This window comes from Poecilia mexicana, unplaced genomic scaffold, assembly GCF_051168715.1.
Source record: "Poecilia mexicana isolate PSO_F unplaced genomic scaffold, ASM5116871v1 scaffold_22, whole genome shotgun sequence".
NCBI classification, from domain to species: domain Eukaryota; kingdom Metazoa; phylum Chordata; class Actinopteri; order Cyprinodontiformes; family Poeciliidae; genus Poecilia; species Poecilia mexicana.
Genome location: NW_028263391.1, coordinates 7,636,852 through 7,654,029, shown reverse-complemented (window position 1 = coordinate 7,654,029; position 17,178 = coordinate 7,636,852). Strand labels below are relative to the sequence as shown.

Genomic DNA, 17,178 nt, shown 5'->3' with positions numbered 1-17,178 from the left:
GTATCTAACATTTTAAGGAATCCTTGAGAGGTTTCAGCAAAGCGGAAGCCACCAATGTGGGGACCAGAGCAGGCTGGGATCTCAAGTAAATAGTCTTAGCCCGCCCAAAAAGACTGCCCCCGCAACTCCTTTACTACCCAGATAATGATTCATTACAGTTGCGAAGTTCCACATGTGAGTTTAACAACATATTATCCCAGTAAAGTCTGTCCTGCAAGCCTTTGCAACAAACAAACACAATCTGTAATTAGACTAGCTTGAAACTAAAGAAGTTGGAGCTTTTTGGTGTTCTTAGTTGGTGGTCTTGCAATTTTTTATCTTCAACCTGAGGCAATACTCACACTGCTCTTAGCGAAAAATATTTGTGCAGACTATTTCACATTCGTCTGGTGGAGAAGGAAAATTAAATCTCGTAAAGAAATCTAGTTTAAATACAAAACAAACAGAAACTGAAGGCTCAAGTGAATAGAAAGAACTATTTCTTCAGCTATTTCAACCTTTTCATTCTGCCCCATGGAGAGAAGTCCTACCCTGTGTGTTTGTGCTGTCCCCTTACAGAATGATGCCCAGGGAGGTGTGCCATATGACCCCTACCAAATAAACCACTGACCAGTGTTGGACTGCGGTGCTTATTAGCTGCTTTTCCATGAAAAATGTGAGCAAATTTTGGTCTATGTTCTACTAATGTTGAAAAAATACAATTTCGCCATTGTGGTGTTTCTATTAAATAAGAAAGAAAATTTAAATTATCTGTGAATAGGCTTGTTCAAATTATGTAAAGAACTGACTATATGCATAATTCATTCACGCCACTAGCGTGTTAATCAGCAGATGGAGTGACAGGTCCCTTATATTTGGGACCTACTATGTATGCAGCATTTTGGGGAAATTGTAATTGGCGATTAAGTTCGACTGACGCGCACAACGTTTTATGAACTATGCTGTGCTGTGAGAAAGAAAAAACAAACAAAACAAATCACAACAAAGACTACTTCCTGTCATCTTTTTCCTGGTTTTCGCCGGAAGTAACATCCGGTTGCTGATCACGTGACTCGTGAGATGAAAAAAAAGTGTTTCCGTTGCAGTTCTGCAAATAGGTATCTTTCGATACTATTTTTTCACATGCTTTTTTTTAAATGGCGTGTTTCCATTAAGCTAATTTATTTTTATTAATTTCAATTTACGCAACGCTATGGTTAAAAGAAACGCAGCTACTCTGCAAGGTTAGTCAGTCATAAAAATCAATGTTCTAAGTTATTAAGTATTTTTCTTTTCTTTTCTTTTCAAAAAACTTTAGAGTAGTTACAGATAGTAGGCCAGTATTTAAATATCTAATCTTCACCTCAACAAACTCTTTAAAATCCAAGGCGGCCCTATGCAATATCCTGAGCAACTCCTGCGCACACAAGAGGGGGCCTGACTCTTGGAGAAATTTGATCCTGCTTTCGGCCCTTTAAAGGAAAATGGGATGAGTCTGTTGAATGGAGCTATGAGTGAGTTTCACCGGAGAGTTCAAAAGCAAGCGAAGGGCAGCGGCAGCAGTGGCGCCACTGACCGGCCGCAGAGCTCATATGAAAACTCGAATAAATGAGATGAATGAGTGGAGAGGAGGGGAAGACGGCAGAGCGGAGGGCAGGTTATGAGCCGAACTGCGACGAATCGCCGAGGAAGAGACCCGAGAGAAGAGGAGACAGACAACAAAGTCACAAGGTAAAGCGGCCGCCGCGAGCGGTTCTGTTGTCAAAACTACAGCGCGTGAGCTCCCCGACTGTCACTATCCTCCCTCCTGTTAGCAGACAGCCGGAGGGATACTGTTAACTTCGCCTCGGGAGGCTCTTCTGGACAAACAAACAAACAAACAAAAATAACGCCAGCACAGCTGTGTATTTTGAGAGATGTCTGGCTGAACTTTTTTCTTTCTTTTTTTTTTTTCTTGCTGACCGACAGTTTATGGTTGCTGCTGCTGCAACCATATAATGGAGCTATAGCAGTGCGCACACCTGTTGCCGGTGGCCGTTTTCGTGGAGAATTTGATCACATTGTGCCCTTCGGAGTAGCTATAAAGATAATTAAAGCTTCAGCTAGCTTGTGGAGTAAAATAAGGAGCAGAATTGGCATAAAGTTTATACTTTTTAGAACATTTGCAGACCGATTCAGAAGATATGTTATAAACAGTTTTAGGGTTTAAAGCTAAATCTAGACCTTCCGGTAGAATTAATCAAGCAAGCTTTATATATAGTTTTCCACTTATAGAACTACATGTAATGGTCAGGACATGTATTTGTCTGTTTTTTAAAGTAAGTCATTATTTAATCAACAATAAAAAAAATCTAGTTCCTATAAAGAAACACGCAGTCCATGTGACATCACACAAGGCGTCTTGGTGCATTGATTTGCGTTGGAAATTGTGATTTTACGTGTGTTTGTAGGTAAAAGTTGGAAAGCCAGTTGGACTTTTTGGTTGTTTAGGTACTGAAAATACAAGGTGATCATATAAGCAACTAAAACTGTACTTCTCTCCATTCTGTTTATTCAGACCATTAAAAAAGGCATGTTTGCAAGTAGAGGTACATATTGTCATGCATGTCATTGGTTTACTATGGTACTTTCCATCAGAACTTCTAAGAATTGGTTAATAATTGAAACTTTCACTATCCTATACGTGTGGGAGGCATGTCAGGGTTCTGACCGTCGGGGGCTCATTTTCATGTTTCCTTTTATAAACCTGGGAAAACCAGACTTCCGAGTTTAAGAAGAACACACCAGAAACGTACTCGTCATCGTCTACTGTGTCTTTTTGTTGCCATTTGGTTAAATCAGCGTAAAGGTGCATCACCTCCACTTAGTGGGCTGGTTGGCTTAACGGGAGATTAAGCATGAATCATGTATACATGTTTTTGAGGCAGTAGATTTTCTGGATGAGATCATAATTCTTACATGTTGAAGAAGATGTGATGAAGGCCTGCAGGCAGAATTGACAGGGATTAGTCACTCCTACTTCAGACGAGACTAAAACGCGTTCTACTGCTTCTAAACATTTCCCAGTTAGATGCATCTCACGTGATGTGTACTTAAAACCTGTACAATTCTAAATTTTAATTCTTAAATGAGTGAGTATTCAGCATTGGAATGATTAAAGTTGTTTTAATGACGCTCATTTCATTTTTTTTCTTGGTTTTCCTCTTCATTTGCATCCTTTCAGTAGATTCTCTGTATCCGCAGTGGAATGTTTCAAAAACCTCTATTGACTTGATTATTAACATTAATCATTTGCAGTCTTTTTTTTTTTTTACTCTTCAGGGCATTTAAAAAATACACATCCATACTCCATTAACCTATTGCTTTTTTATTATTATTTGTTTACATTTGTTACCCCATTTTTTTTTCCTGCAGAAAAATTAGTCCTGCCTCCATGCAGGGTTGGACAGAAAGCCACGACCTGAGCACAGAGGGGCAGGAGAGCTTGCAGAGGTAGATGTTTACACCTCAGAGCAGAGGAATGTCAGGACCCTGTGTTTAAGTCAGAGACTGATAATGAGTGTGGTCAGTTTTTTTTGTTGAGGTCTGTCATTAACCTGAACTAGTCTGAGAGAGAGAGAGCTGCAGGTTTGCTCGCCTGGCAGTGGCTTGGAGGAGGGAAGAGAGGAGGGTGGGAAAGGCGCTGCAGGAGGAGAGGAAAGGAGTGCAAGGAGGGAAAAGAAAAGAGGTGATGCAGGGTGTGCTGTGAGGCAGGCTGACCTCTGGGACTGACATTTATTGTGCTCTTTGTTCAGTTTTACTTTCATTTTAATCTTTTTTCACTTGAAGCTGTTTTGCACATGTTGGGGTAGGGGGTTCAAAAGGTTGGGAAACAATGACTCGGGATTGGAACTATTTTTGTGCCGTACATGTGAGCGCGCACGTGCTACAGCTGTAAAATGCAACAAATTTAAACAAAAAATGTAAGACTAGCTCAGTCGACTGGTAAGAACCACAACGATGTTAGGACCGAGGGGCAACGTCTAAAGCCCTCGTACTCAGATCATTTGTCTGTGTCACCCATAATGTACAAACACATACACACACACACACGGGGATCTGCCACGCTGACACAAACCTGCAGCGACTGACCCAGATCTGCGCTCAACGCTCCGCCTTGACGGGAGTCATTCTCATTTTCCAAAAAAACTCCAGGAGGTGCCAATTCGGACCCCGACAGAAGAGACGGCAGTGGCGGAGATTGAAAATGTCTGCTGGGAATGATATCACTGAACCACCTAATCACTTACATCACCGCAGCTGCATGCTCAGCAATGTATGCCTCTGCCTGTGTGAGTGCCTATGCACACGTGTCTGTTTCCAATCTGTTTCTCTATGTCTCCTTGTGTGTGTGTGTGTCTGTGCTCCAAAGAGAAGAGTTACGACTCTCTACTGCGTAGTGCGTGTGCTTGAAAATCTGATGATTCAAATAAAGAAAAATGGAAGAACTTGCTTACTACAGTTCAGACTTGTACGTGTGCCGCATTTCTCTTTCATCTGGCTGGTCATGCCAGAGAAAAAAAACATCACAAACGATTCCATAGAAATCGTTTGCCATCTGCGTCCTGGATGGATACGCTATCACTCTCGGAGGAATAACATGTCAGTGGAAAGCAGCAGACTGTTATAGCAGTCATTGAAAGCATCCTGTCGGGATTACTGTGGTGGCATTTCTAAATACTGGGCCCACTTTTCCCAGTGTTTGCTCTGGCTGGGACTGTCTGCAAGATCCTGCAAGCAGTTTAAAGCGGAGCAGCTCCCAAGGTCGTTGAGTTGGAGACAGACTCAACAGTTCAAGCCATCATCTTCTCTCTTTTTTTTGGGGAACATGAAGATATACAGAATCGAATGTTTTCGGTACAGACAAGTCATAATATCAAACTGACAACCTTTTGAGAGTTAACCTGGGGGGATACCGACACACAAATCTTTTTACATTATCCAAAATTATGTACGCTTGATTTAGGGTGCGTTCACACCACCCTCGTTTAGTCTGCTTTAACCGAACTGTAGTTCGTTTGTCTAGAAAATCTGGTTTCTTTGAGGAATCGAATTCTGATTCGAACCAAAAAAAAAGCAAACCCTGGTCTGCCTGGAATCCCTGGTCTCGGTTCGGTTGAGGTGAACTGTGGTGCGGCTCGAATGCATATGTGACCGCTCCGAAAGCAGGAAGCAGACCACAGTGCAGAGCATTCTGGATAAATACAACCAAAACAAACACGAGAGTTTAGCGCTAGCAAGAAAAATGACTTGTGGACTTTTGCCAAAAGCAAAAGATAAATACTACAATCCTAAAGTCTGAGGCTACGCCATCTGCGTTTGTGAAGAAACATGCGCTCATGTCTTCTTCAGATGTTTTCGTATAGTTTCTTTCGGTGGTTCTTGGTGCAGCGCCGCCACAGGTGGGGAGGGGAAACAATTTTTTTATTTTATTTTTTTTAAATGCTTTGTATCATTTTACATAGTGCAGTGTGAAAGCAAACCACACCAGCTGAAAATGTAACAAATGTTGCAATTTTGAACCTTGACCAAACCAAGTCTCCCGCACTATCCGGTATGAAAACAGCCTTAGGAATAAAAAAAAAAAGGTGAGGCGTGCATTTGAATGCAGCTCCTTTTACACCGATGCCCACGCAGTTTTGCCCGTCTTCTTTCATATGACACACGCAGGTAATACCCCACATATGTGTATTTTAATCTCACTGTAAATCCAGCTTGTGCAGCCAAAGTCTGACCCCATTCTCTAGATTGTTGAAAGCTGGTAGAGACGGACATCCCAAAGACTGGTCGCTTTATTTGCAGTGAAACTTTGTTCTGCAAAGTGCCAACTCAGACGGGGCTGGATACACATGCACATCGACACTTTTCAGATGTTTGTCCAAAAAAGAAAAAAAGAATTGTATGTCGTGAGAAAATATGAAATTCAAATGAAATACGTTTTTAAGTTTTTTTGCCTGCAGCGTGTCAACAATCTTCTGCTACTTCAATGATTTTTTTTTTTTTGGTGCTTTATAGCTTTACCCTTTGTTGAAGTAACAAAAGGATCTGCTTGAGAGAGAGAGCTAGCATGGCAGCGCAAATGGCTTGTTTACATTTGTTTCTGCTCTGACGCTGCTCTCCTCACGGTTTGACCAAAAAAAAGGGTTTCTGGCTGGCTCTCCTCCCCCCCCTTTCCACCTCTTCCACTCGACTTTGCTCAGAGTACAGACCTCTAAGTTTGTCCCGGAGAGAAGGAGAGATGCTGGTAGTTGGACCTTGACTTGTCCGGCCTGGGCACAGCGGTCGCCTGGTGAAACCTCCACAGGCATGACTTCTGTAATTTGCCCGCTGGGTCTGCATTTATGAGCACGCTAATTGTAGGGGAGCGACGTGGTGCACTTATAGCTGCTGGACTTTGAACGTCTGCTCTCTTACTGACGCAGTCTGGCTGTGTGTTGATTTATTTTTTCTTTTTTTTCTCTCAAGCTAGGACGTCCTCACTTATTTTTCTTCACATCTTTTTGACAGCTGCGCCTTTCGACATCTTCACCCTACTTAAAGATCACACAGTAGGGCTTTTATTATTTTGCGAATGACGATGCAAACTGGTCAACAAGCCAAGTCAGGATTTGGTAAAAAAAAAATAAATAACTTGAATGCACCGGTTTTTCTGCTTTTGGCTCCCTGCCCATTCATTGTCGCACATTCTTTCCTCTTTTCTCTGCAGAGGCAAGCTGACGGCTCCAGCCTCTAGCTGTGATGGGACTGTCATGCTGAAAGGCACTATTGTGCAGCGCAGGATCCTGTTTCGCTCCTTCCTTGTAATTAAGAAGGGATTGCATGGACTGGGAGTTGCGGGTGGGTGGCTGGGGAGGGGGCAGGGGGATTGGGTTAGTAGGTAATTGGGCTAAAAAGCAGAGCTCTGACCTGCTTTGTGGTGGGCAGGCAGGCCTGGGAACTCCAGCTCCCCCCACTCAGTGCCTCCCCGCTGAGGTTTTGTTCAGTGTGTGTGGGCATGTAGAGAAAAGATGGAGGAAAAGAAAGAGAGGGGGGATGCAGGCCGCGACAGTCTGTTTCTGTGCAACCAGCATGTATGCGTGTGCATGTTTCATTTCAGCTACACGTGTCTCTGACACAGAGAGGTAGAGGAAGCTTTCATTTAAGTCGTGTCACTCCTGACTCATCATTAGGGGTTGCTTTTTGCTCACGCTTCCTCCGTGAATCATGGGAAATGTGGTCAGCAACAAGCTCCTTTAGATGTTTAATCTCTTTTTTTTTTCATCATCTTGTGGTGTAAATGAAAACAGGAGCTGGACTGAACACAGAAATACCGTCTCGGAACTAGCTGTGCCTCGTGTTCAGAACTAAATTAGTGCTTTGCAGCTATTCTTCATGGGCTGGTCTAACAAAAGCTTTTTATTTATTTATTTATTTATTTTTCTCTCCCCACTTTTCATTCCAGCCCGAGTCCAAAGGCGGAGGCCTGAATCCTCGCCATGGCTGACGTGCTGGAGAGCAGCGGAGCCGGAGCCGTAGGAGCGGCCAGCGTGGACTGGCAGAAACGCTGCGTCGCTCTGGAGATGCAGCTGCTGAGGTTCCGCCTGCAGGCAGGGAAAATCCGAGAGCTGCTGGCAGAAAAGGTGAGACGGTGAGAAAAGGCGGCACACGCAATTGGATTGGTCTCTTCCAAAACACAACTCAGCAGGGCGCCATCATTTTTGGAATCTGGACAGAAATATGGGAATGTGGCCTTAGCTACGGATTCAATTCAGAGATGAAACGAAGAGACTTTATGACAAAAAAAATCTGAGATTTAACAGCCAACATCCAATCACTGATTTTGTATAATGGTTGATTCTGTTTGTTCTTTAGTAACTATAAATAACTTTGTTTCTCCTTTCTACACAAGTTAATAATGTATCTGAACAATAACATATTACAAGAAGATAAAACTATATTTTTCTCACATACAGGCTGGAGAGGTGCATCACTGAAAATCCAAAGCTACAAAATCCTCTAGATTAAGATCCAGATTAATCTGTGCAAAAACAACCAAAAAAAGATCAGATTTCATTTTCTCCTTAAGGCACATTAGAATAACTTTTGTAATTTTGTTTTATTCAAACTATCAACGTCCCATTGGATTTGCTGCGGCTATATCACTTTTCTGTTGTGAACCATAATTTTTATAAGGCAATGTGAAAGAGAGAACGTTTTCTGTGACGCCGCAGATAAACAGACGGCAAAAACAAAGACGGAGAGATGTTTTAACATCTGAAATTAGCATTTAGCATGGTTAGCACAGTTACCACAGCTAGCGTGGTTGATTTTTACATGAGGTGTGGCCGATGTGGCCTCAAAGTTATCACAGTGTTTTTAAGAAAACCTTGGCATGATATAACCAATACTAGTAATATATATATATAATATATATAAATTTGTGTACTTTGCATGTGTGATGTGTGTTAATAATTTCCATCTTCCTCTATCAGAGTGAAGTTGTTAAATAATTACTGAAGTAGTTTAAACTTGCAAAGCATAAAATGAGCTAAATTTCCAAGGGAACCTTCAGCACAGACAAATTGGAAACTAAAAAAATATACATATTTTTTTAGTGTCCACCAGTTTTCCTCACGTTCAAAGAAATTCCCAGTACAGAATTTCTGCATAATGTGCGAATACTTTTCACTCATCTGCTTCTCATCGGCGGACTTTTGTTGTGGAAAAGCTCTGTTTATAGTCTGCGACGACTAGAGGGCGGTACGATGGTGTATTTACATATTTACGTGCATGAGGAAACAATTAGAGCACGTGGATGGGTTTGAACTCCAGGTGCTGATGACTGTTTATTTGTGTGCGTAAATACACGAGATTACCCATCGCTTTTGGTAAACACTTGGTCCAGTCATGGTGTGTCATCAAGAGTAGGTTAAACTTTCAGCTGAAAGGAATGTTGAAGCTCATGCGTTCTGGTAATTCCTCCCCCTCTTTAGCTGGCGGAAACAGCAGCCGACCAAATGCTTGTAAAATTTTGCCGACAAAACCGATTCTCTGACCTTTTTGGAAAGCAGTCATCGGGATATAAATTGGTGCCCGTTAAAAGACGCAAAGGATGAGTCGCGTCTCAACTTTTCCACCGTTTTGACTTTGGGGAAGTATTTGTGTCGTCCAACTCAACGGCTTCAGATTGCCTTTGTCGTAGTGGTTCTCACCCTCTGTGTCCTCGCCGAACTCCATGGCAGAGCAGAGCGTCACATTTGGTCTGCCGTCAGGATGTTTAGAGTCCAAACACAACCGTGTGGTCGATAAGAGGAAGACGACTCCATGCTGTGTCCTTCCACCTCCCCTGTCAGATCTTATGCTGTCCAGAAGCCCATTTGAAAAGTGAAAACGGTGGAGTACGAAACATCTCATCGCTGAAATATTCAGGGAGGAGTACACTCATGGTCCGAAAAGGGGTTTTCCCCTAACCTGGCAACCTCTGTCAGCTGATTAACATTGCAAATTGTTTCCCCCCACGATGGGGAAACGTGGAGAAGGTTACATCTTAGTTTTGTGCAGATGAAGTTGATTGGGAGCGGTTCACAGCAGAACTGTGGCGTGACCAGGATGGGGAATCATTTTACAATGAGTAATGAAAACGGATTATTAAAAAAATTAAAAAAAGATGAAATACAACATTGATGAGTCCAAATGAACGTTTCCATAACAATTAAAAAACCAGTATTCCTAAAGAAAGAGGCTCCGGCAGTAAAATTCTGTCAGTGGCATTTATTGAAGCTACCCCCCCTCCCCCACCCCTTTTTTTTTTTTTTTTTTTTTTCTCCATGCTTTGACGTTTGTTTTCCCAGCCTGGACAGCTTCTTATTTTGCTGAATTATAATTAAGAGCAATTTGACCTAAAACACCACCTTCTTCTTTACTCACGAAACACCACAGGCAAAAGTGTCAGGTTCTAATTTAGTGTTTTTGCAGCTCTCTGATTTAGATTTAAATGTTTGTTAAATGAAAATGACACTCTCTTGCTCGGCGTCAAGGCGCTCCGTTTTATACGTGGTCATTTCAGACGGTCACAAACGTACTGCTCTTCATGCCTTAGTTCTCTTCCTGATTATTCCACAGTTTTTTTTTTGTTGTCTTACATGATGATACCTAATTTTTAGGAGTTTCTGTTGCTCCTTCCTGCAATAACTTACATGCGTAATGAAGCACAATCACATGGAAGGTTTACAGTGAAGGCCCGCATCGCTGTGTGTGTGGATTAGTGTGGAACGGGGGACTACTATGCTGTCATCTTATTGCTGTTTGGAAATACCGCTTCATGCTCCTCATCTCGCCGCTTGCCAAGTTAGGAGTGTTTTATGCATTGACCCACTTAGGAATGGAAAAACATGAGTGAAAAAAGAAAAAGTTGACGCAGTTTGCCTTTGACATAGGACTTATCTCCAGCAGCGGCCAGTGAGTCAGACGAAATAAGGAAGAGAGGAAGAAACCCCGTATAACTTGTGGATTTTAACAAGTCCTAATTAGAAAGGTCTGTACAGGAAAATAGTTTTTTTGGGGGGGGGGGATGAAAATACCAAAATGTGACAGTTTCTGAAGGCTTTTAATGTTCCAGTGACGGCATTTTAAAAGAATTCACTATCGCAAAAAAAACAAACAAAACCCTACCTTTTGAGTTTTCTTCTCTCAATAACAACTTCACAAAGAAGAGGGTTGTCACAGTACATATGGTCGTATCTGCAGAGGAAGCAGATGGGTCAAAAATGATGCACGGTATTCTATGGTTGTTTAACCACTGAGAGAAACTAATTTACAAGCAAACACTTGCAGAGAGTAAGCAACCAAAGAGAGCAGTGGACATTATGGAAGCAGCTGCTGTTTACTGTACGAGATGTTCTGCTCTAATATTTCTGCTACAAATCACAAAGGCATAGCCGGAAACGATTTGAAAAACTTTCTCCGAAGTCTCGTCTCAGATGCAGCACAGCAGTAGCGAGCCTAACCTGCGCCAGCTGACCATTTCTAATTCAATTTAGGACAAATTACATTAATCACTTAGCCTCACATGGTTTGATCTTCACAGTGTCGGTCAGGAATGGATTGTGCTGAAAAGTCACAAGGTTTACTGCAGTGTGTAAGAACTCTCATTTATCTTGTCCTTTTTTATACACTTGTTAAAAAAAATCTAAACTGTTGTCTTTGTAGGCGTTTCGTAGGATGTCTAAATGTTTTAGGAAGTGGTCGGATCCCTTAGATGTGCGTATGACTCTGGATTCATTCCTAACCGAAAGCTTAAACAGCTGTGGCATCTTTGTATATTTATATCTTCTAACTTGGAAAAACCTTCAAAGGAATTGTGAACCATCACCATTTTTACACGAGCAGTGATAGCTCTTATATTTAGATCGTAAAATTCAAATTGATAATGATAAAACAAAAAATACATTAATCTGTTGTCAAAATACCTTCTAATGTAAATGAAAGAAATTCAATTCCTGGTCTCAGGCCATTTACAAGCCTTCTCTCTCCGCTATATTTACAGTATAATAAAGTTTCAAAGTTTGCCAAAAATGTTATCCCCACTTATGAACGAGCTTGTTTGCGCACAACAGTGACCACCGTTTACAACCCTCTTGCGTCGTGCAACATAAAGACCATGTTGCTCTCTGGTTTCGTCACGTATGGCTGAATTACCACAGAATTAGACAATGTCGTATCACACAAGTGGAGACGGAAAAGGCCGGTGTAACGAGGTCGTATGTGGAGATTAGTTACGCCCCAAGGCAAAAAATAAACGCATGCATTTTACTAATTTTGAGAGATAGAGTACATTTTAGGGTAGTTAATTAACTGTAATGTGTCTTCAAGATGTTTGAATTGCCGTAGCTTACATGAAATTGCGTCTAGCAGGATGTTGCCTCCATTTTTATTTCTTGTTCTTCCATCTTCCTTCCAACGTTGGAACCTTAGAGGGGCCTTAAATTCACCTCTTGTATTTGCTTTTTCTGAAGGTCTTTAGCTTTCAAATGCGAGATGATTTCAGTTTGCTTCTGTCTGTCGACGAAGCCTTTCGCCCCCGCTGACCTTAGCCAGACGAGTCATTCCACCAATAGCTGACGGTCGGTCTTCACCCCCGATCCTCCGGCTGTTTGTCGGACTTTAATCTGGCTGAAGAGAAGTGTTTACATGCTGGCCTTTATGGAGGCAATGAGGAGTAAACAGGATGGATGGAGAAAACACAGCGTCTAGGGGGAATTCACACGTTTCTCTCAACCAGAAAGAATCCACTAACGTGTTTGTTCTCCTTTAAACCGGGTCATTGAACTCACGAGAAAAAAGAAAAAGGCCGTCCAGGCTTTCTAAGGAGTGTGCGACGAGGTGCTTGCAGATGTGTGAACTGTCGTGATGACGGCGCGTGCGCAGCCACACTGCTGTTATCTACATTTATAGTGGGAGAGATGTTGTCCTCCACATAAAAACTGGCGACGAGGAGGGTTTTTATCTCAAGCTTGCATTGTTAGGCGTTCTTGAGCGAATGCTGAGACTCGTGTCTGGTTTTAATGCAGTGCTGCCCGAGGTCCCAAAGATGAGTCAGTGGGTTTCTGGCCTGTTGCCATTTCAACTAATTAGCTAAGTTGCTAGATGTTCCACCAGGTGTTTCTTAGATTGCAGAACGTTTCCAGCCATTAGTCTGTCTTTTTGTCAACATTATAGCCTGCATCCATTTTTTAAACATGAGGTCAGCTTATGTTCTTATGCTAGTTTCTGTTTTGGTGTTGTAAGTCATTTTCTTATTGAAGAAGCTACACTTGGCGTTTCACCGCGCTTAGTACCGACTTCTTCCCTCCGACAGAAACAGTTGATGTGTTGAAATATGTTTTAACATTTTTCTCTGCATTACAGATGCAGGAGCTGGAGCACAGGGTGTCAGAAGCCGATCAGAGGGCTGAGAAAGCTGAAAAACAGGTAATGGCTAAAATGTGATTTATTTTGATCATAGAAATCAAATAAATATGAATATTATGTATTTATGACACGACACTGTCCACAAACACGACGTAACGCCTGTTATGAACATGAAGGAGTCTTTATGAATGCTTATGACTGTTGTCATGAAGTGTCATTTGGTAAGTAATGACACTTTTAATGCAAGTTTTAATGGAATTTTGCATTAAAAGTGTCATTATTTACTGAATAATGCAAAGTTTACACTGTAATGGACTTTTCATGCAACTTTTTTTGGCACCTTTGCATTAAAAGTGGCATTATTTACTGAATGAAACTCCAGGACAACAGTTGTAATTATTTATGAAGAGTCATAATTGATAAACAGGTGTTATGTCACATTTATGACATTCATTCATGTCAGTCTTATGCACACCCCGTCAAATAATGTGTTACCACATTACCTGATTACAAAGCAGCAACCATTTTAGGTGTTTAAAATTACAAAAAAAAAAAATAATTCAACATTGTCAGTTTGTTTCAGCGCATCAATGTAATCTATGAAGTAGTTTAGATTTGTTGAGAACAAAGTAAAAAACCAGTTGAGAAAATATGTTTGTTTTTTCTTTTGCCTCTTCCTCATTTCAAATTCTATAATGGTTCATACAGTTTTCACAAGTTTATGCATTAAGAACCTACCTTAATACACGTGACTTTTTTTATAGGTCTGTCATCTGATAAAACACAGCCAAACAGAGGGATGTTTTTTTTAATTTTTTATTGGAAACAAAGAGAGTCACAAAGCTAATACTGACAGTTGCTAACTAAGTAGATTCCTCTGGAAAAGAGACAGGGTTAAAAACGCATTTGGGAATTTTTTTTTTTTTTTGGAGCACACAAAGGTCAAGACACTTCTGAACACAGAAGTGATTTGAATTAGAAATAAATGTTATATCAGCAACAACTGTGTCAGTGGCATTGTCCAGGAAAAAAAAAGACACAAACAAACCCAAACACACTGAACCAGCCATGTTTTATTTGGGAAAGAAAAGCAAAGAGTACGTCAACTTGTGGGCAACAGTAGCTCCTTCAGTGTCTTTACGCAGGAAAGAGACGCAGCTAAACACAGAAGGGCAGAGCTGGGAGTATGTAAAAACAAATCAAAGGGAGTACCCATATACTGCTGACATACACAGAATGAATCCAGTGTAAAACTTGAGGGCTACCTCACATTTCAACCTAATTATGAACTATCCTAGCTTGCCTTACCACAAATAATAAAGCGTTTGTCTTTTTTTTTTTTTCTTTTTACGTTTCCTCTGCTCTCATGCTGTCGGCTTTAATCGTGAATTTTCCATCATTTCTGCCTGCTCCAGGTGTTTTCTGTAGGTAGTAATTTAAGGACACCGTGTCTTTTCAACCCCAAAAACTACCTCAGGGCTTTAAAAGGTTTTTCTGAGCAGAGCTGGCAAATGGCATGCTCGTTTTTTTTTTTTTAATCATTGCCTCGTCAGCAGTCGGCGAAAACTGAAGAGGATCGCATTGATTTGAGCTGACATTGTTTAAATGCACATTCAATTTTGCATTTCAGATCCAGGTCATGGAAGAGAAGCTGAAGTCTGCAAACGTGCAAACCGGCGACTCGGAGAACTCGCTTTACAAAAAGTATCAGGACCTGACCAATCAGCTCCAGGAGAAGGATGCTGTAATCAAGAGATTAGAGGTCCAGCTGGAACAACAGGTACGGGGCCGAAGCTTCAGATAAAGACGGGAAACGTCTATTTATGTGCCTGAAGTGTAAGTCGAAGCCCGCAAATCCTATTTTCTGCGTTACAGATGTTAGTCAGAGCCCAGGAGGCAAAAATTATCGAAGAGAAGGCTGCCAAGATTAAAGACTGGGTCACGTTTAAGCTCAGAGAGGTAAGATCGGGCATGTTCAGATGAATCCACTAAACAAACAGAGACGGCTGGTTAAGTACACAGTAGCCGGCGAACATGGATAGAACCGAGTACTTTGCCTTACCTTTTATGGTGCAAACCCTGCTTACTTGTGCTCTTCTGCAGATGGAGCTGGAGAACCAGCAGCTGAAACTCGCAAACGTGAAGCAGACGGAGCAGATTGTGCTGCTGCAGGACAAGCTGCAGTGTGAGTTCTCACAAAACGAGCTGGAATGCTCTGTCGCGTGAAAATTAAGTTTCTCTTCATTCTCCAATTAGCGTCACTGTGTCTATTGGAGAAGACATCTTGGATCGCAGTTAAGAATCACATGTTTTGTGTGCCGATTTTAAACTTGCACCAGGAAAATGGGTCAGGAAATGTGTAAATTTTTATTATAGAATCACGGAAGCGCTGCTGCAGAATTCACCCCGTCTTTGTCTTGCTAAAAAAAAAAAACAGCTTAGAAGCATGCCCGAATAAGACATCATGAATCAGCCTACTGGATAAGCTTTACTTTGATAACAAGTTAAATGTTACTCCTGTTATTCATCATGAGTGATGCTTGCACATCTTTTTTCTTTTTTTTTTTTTTGCTGATTCTTCAGTTCTAAAATATCTGAATTGGTTTGCACTCCCCTTCTTGTCATCTCATATAAAGATTGTTACTTCTCAGCCTCCCTACGGGCACAAATTTGGGTCAAAAATGTTCCACATTCAAAAAAAATAAAAAATAAAAAAAGCTTTGTAACCATTATAATAAAATGAAATATGTATGTTATTTGAAACATTTTAGCACTTTCTTATCAGCTTGTGCAGAAATAAAACAGAAGTCCGCCTCTGATCCGCTTGAGTTGCAAGTGCAAATTTCTGGCACAGTCGTTGCGCCTCAAACTGATTACGGCTATTTTGTTGCATTTTAAAGTCCTCAGGAATAAAGGGTTCTATTCTGGGTTTTGGTGTCCTTGCTCACTTTCCTGGCTGCATGTTGTACATTTCTGTTGAGTAAATTCAAGATGGGAATCTTATCTGGTCGGTCTCTGGACTCTGAATGCGGCATAGCAATCTCTGTTTTTGATTGGGTGGGTTGACTGGTCACTGTCCAGTCAGTTTGAGGCGTACACGTTGAGTCAGCGTTTAGACTGCATCGCCTTCGACAAGCTTGTTTGTGCTTTTCATCTGTAATCAGGCTGCACAAAACTGCACCACCAACAGGAATATGTCGTAGAGACGTCCAAACCTTTCATTCACGTATACTTGATTCCACTACACCATATGTTTTTGGGACAAATTTTATTTAAATACGGTATATATATAAAAAAAAAAAAAAAAAAAAAAATATATATATATATATATATATATATATATATATATATACATATACACACACTATATATGTAATAATAATAATTATTATAATAAATATTGTTAAAATATTATTATTTTGATTATTTTCATAATCAAAATAAACAAAATTTGGCCTTTCTAATGAAAAATGTGCAAACCCCCTCTCCACATCATTCGGACTAGAGAAGTGTGGCCGGATGGTTACAAAGAGAGGGAAGGTCATCCACACAGAAGGGGTCTCACTCCCAGAGGGAACAATAGCAGACATAGAGCACAGCTACAAGTACCTGGGAATACCACAAGCAAATGGCAACCTCGATGAGGTCACAAGGAAAGGAGCCACAGCCAAATACCTCCAACGAATAAGGCAAGTCCTGAGAAGCCAGCTCAATGGCAAGAACAAGATCCGTGCAATAAACAGCTATGCCTTACCAGTAATCAGATACCCTGCCGGAATAATTAGCTGGCCAATGGAAGAGATAAAGGCCACGGACGTTAAGACTCGGAAGCTACTAACCATGCATGGAGGGTTCCACCCCAAATCCAGCACCCTGAGACTGTACACAAGCCGTAAGGAAGGAGGCAGAGGACTAGTGAGTGTGAGAGCCACTGTCCAGGATGAAACATCCAAGATCCATAAATACATCAAGGACAAAGCCTCAACGGACGATGTGCTCAGCGAATGTCTCAGACAATGGGGAACAGAGGACGAGGTGCTGGAGGAACCATCATGGGAAGACAAGCCCCTACATGGGATGTACCACCGACAAATAACTGAAGTGGCTGATATCAGGAAATCCTACCAATGGCTGGAGAAAGCTGGACTCAAGGACAGCACAGAGGCCCTCATCCTGGCCGCCCAGGAACAGGCACTAAACACCAGAGCAATAGAGGCTCAGATCTACCACACCAGACAAGACCCAAGGTGTAGGTTGTGCAAGGAGGCCCCT

The 17,178-nt window shown here is 41.5% G+C and overlaps 1 protein-coding gene across 1 annotated transcript in view; it reads left to right on the top strand.

Moving 5' to 3' along the window:
• The first annotated feature begins 1,081 nt into the window (after window positions 1-1,081).
• plekhh1 (pleckstrin homology, MyTH4 and FERM domain containing H1) overlaps window positions 1,082-17,178 on the top strand; it is a 36,286-nt gene continuing 20,189 nt past the window's right edge. The window contains exons 1-6 of the mRNA XM_014991947.2: window positions 1,082-1,710; window positions 7,460-7,637; window positions 12,904-12,966; window positions 14,537-14,686; window positions 14,782-14,865; window positions 15,010-15,091. Coding sequence (XP_014847433.2) covers window positions 7,494-7,637; window positions 12,904-12,966; window positions 14,537-14,686; window positions 14,782-14,865; window positions 15,010-15,091 — 523 coding nt within the window. The 5' untranslated portion in view covers window positions 1,082-1,710; window positions 7,460-7,493. The remainder of the gene's footprint in view (window positions 1,711-7,459; window positions 7,638-12,903; window positions 12,967-14,536; window positions 14,687-14,781; window positions 14,866-15,009; window positions 15,092-17,178) is intronic.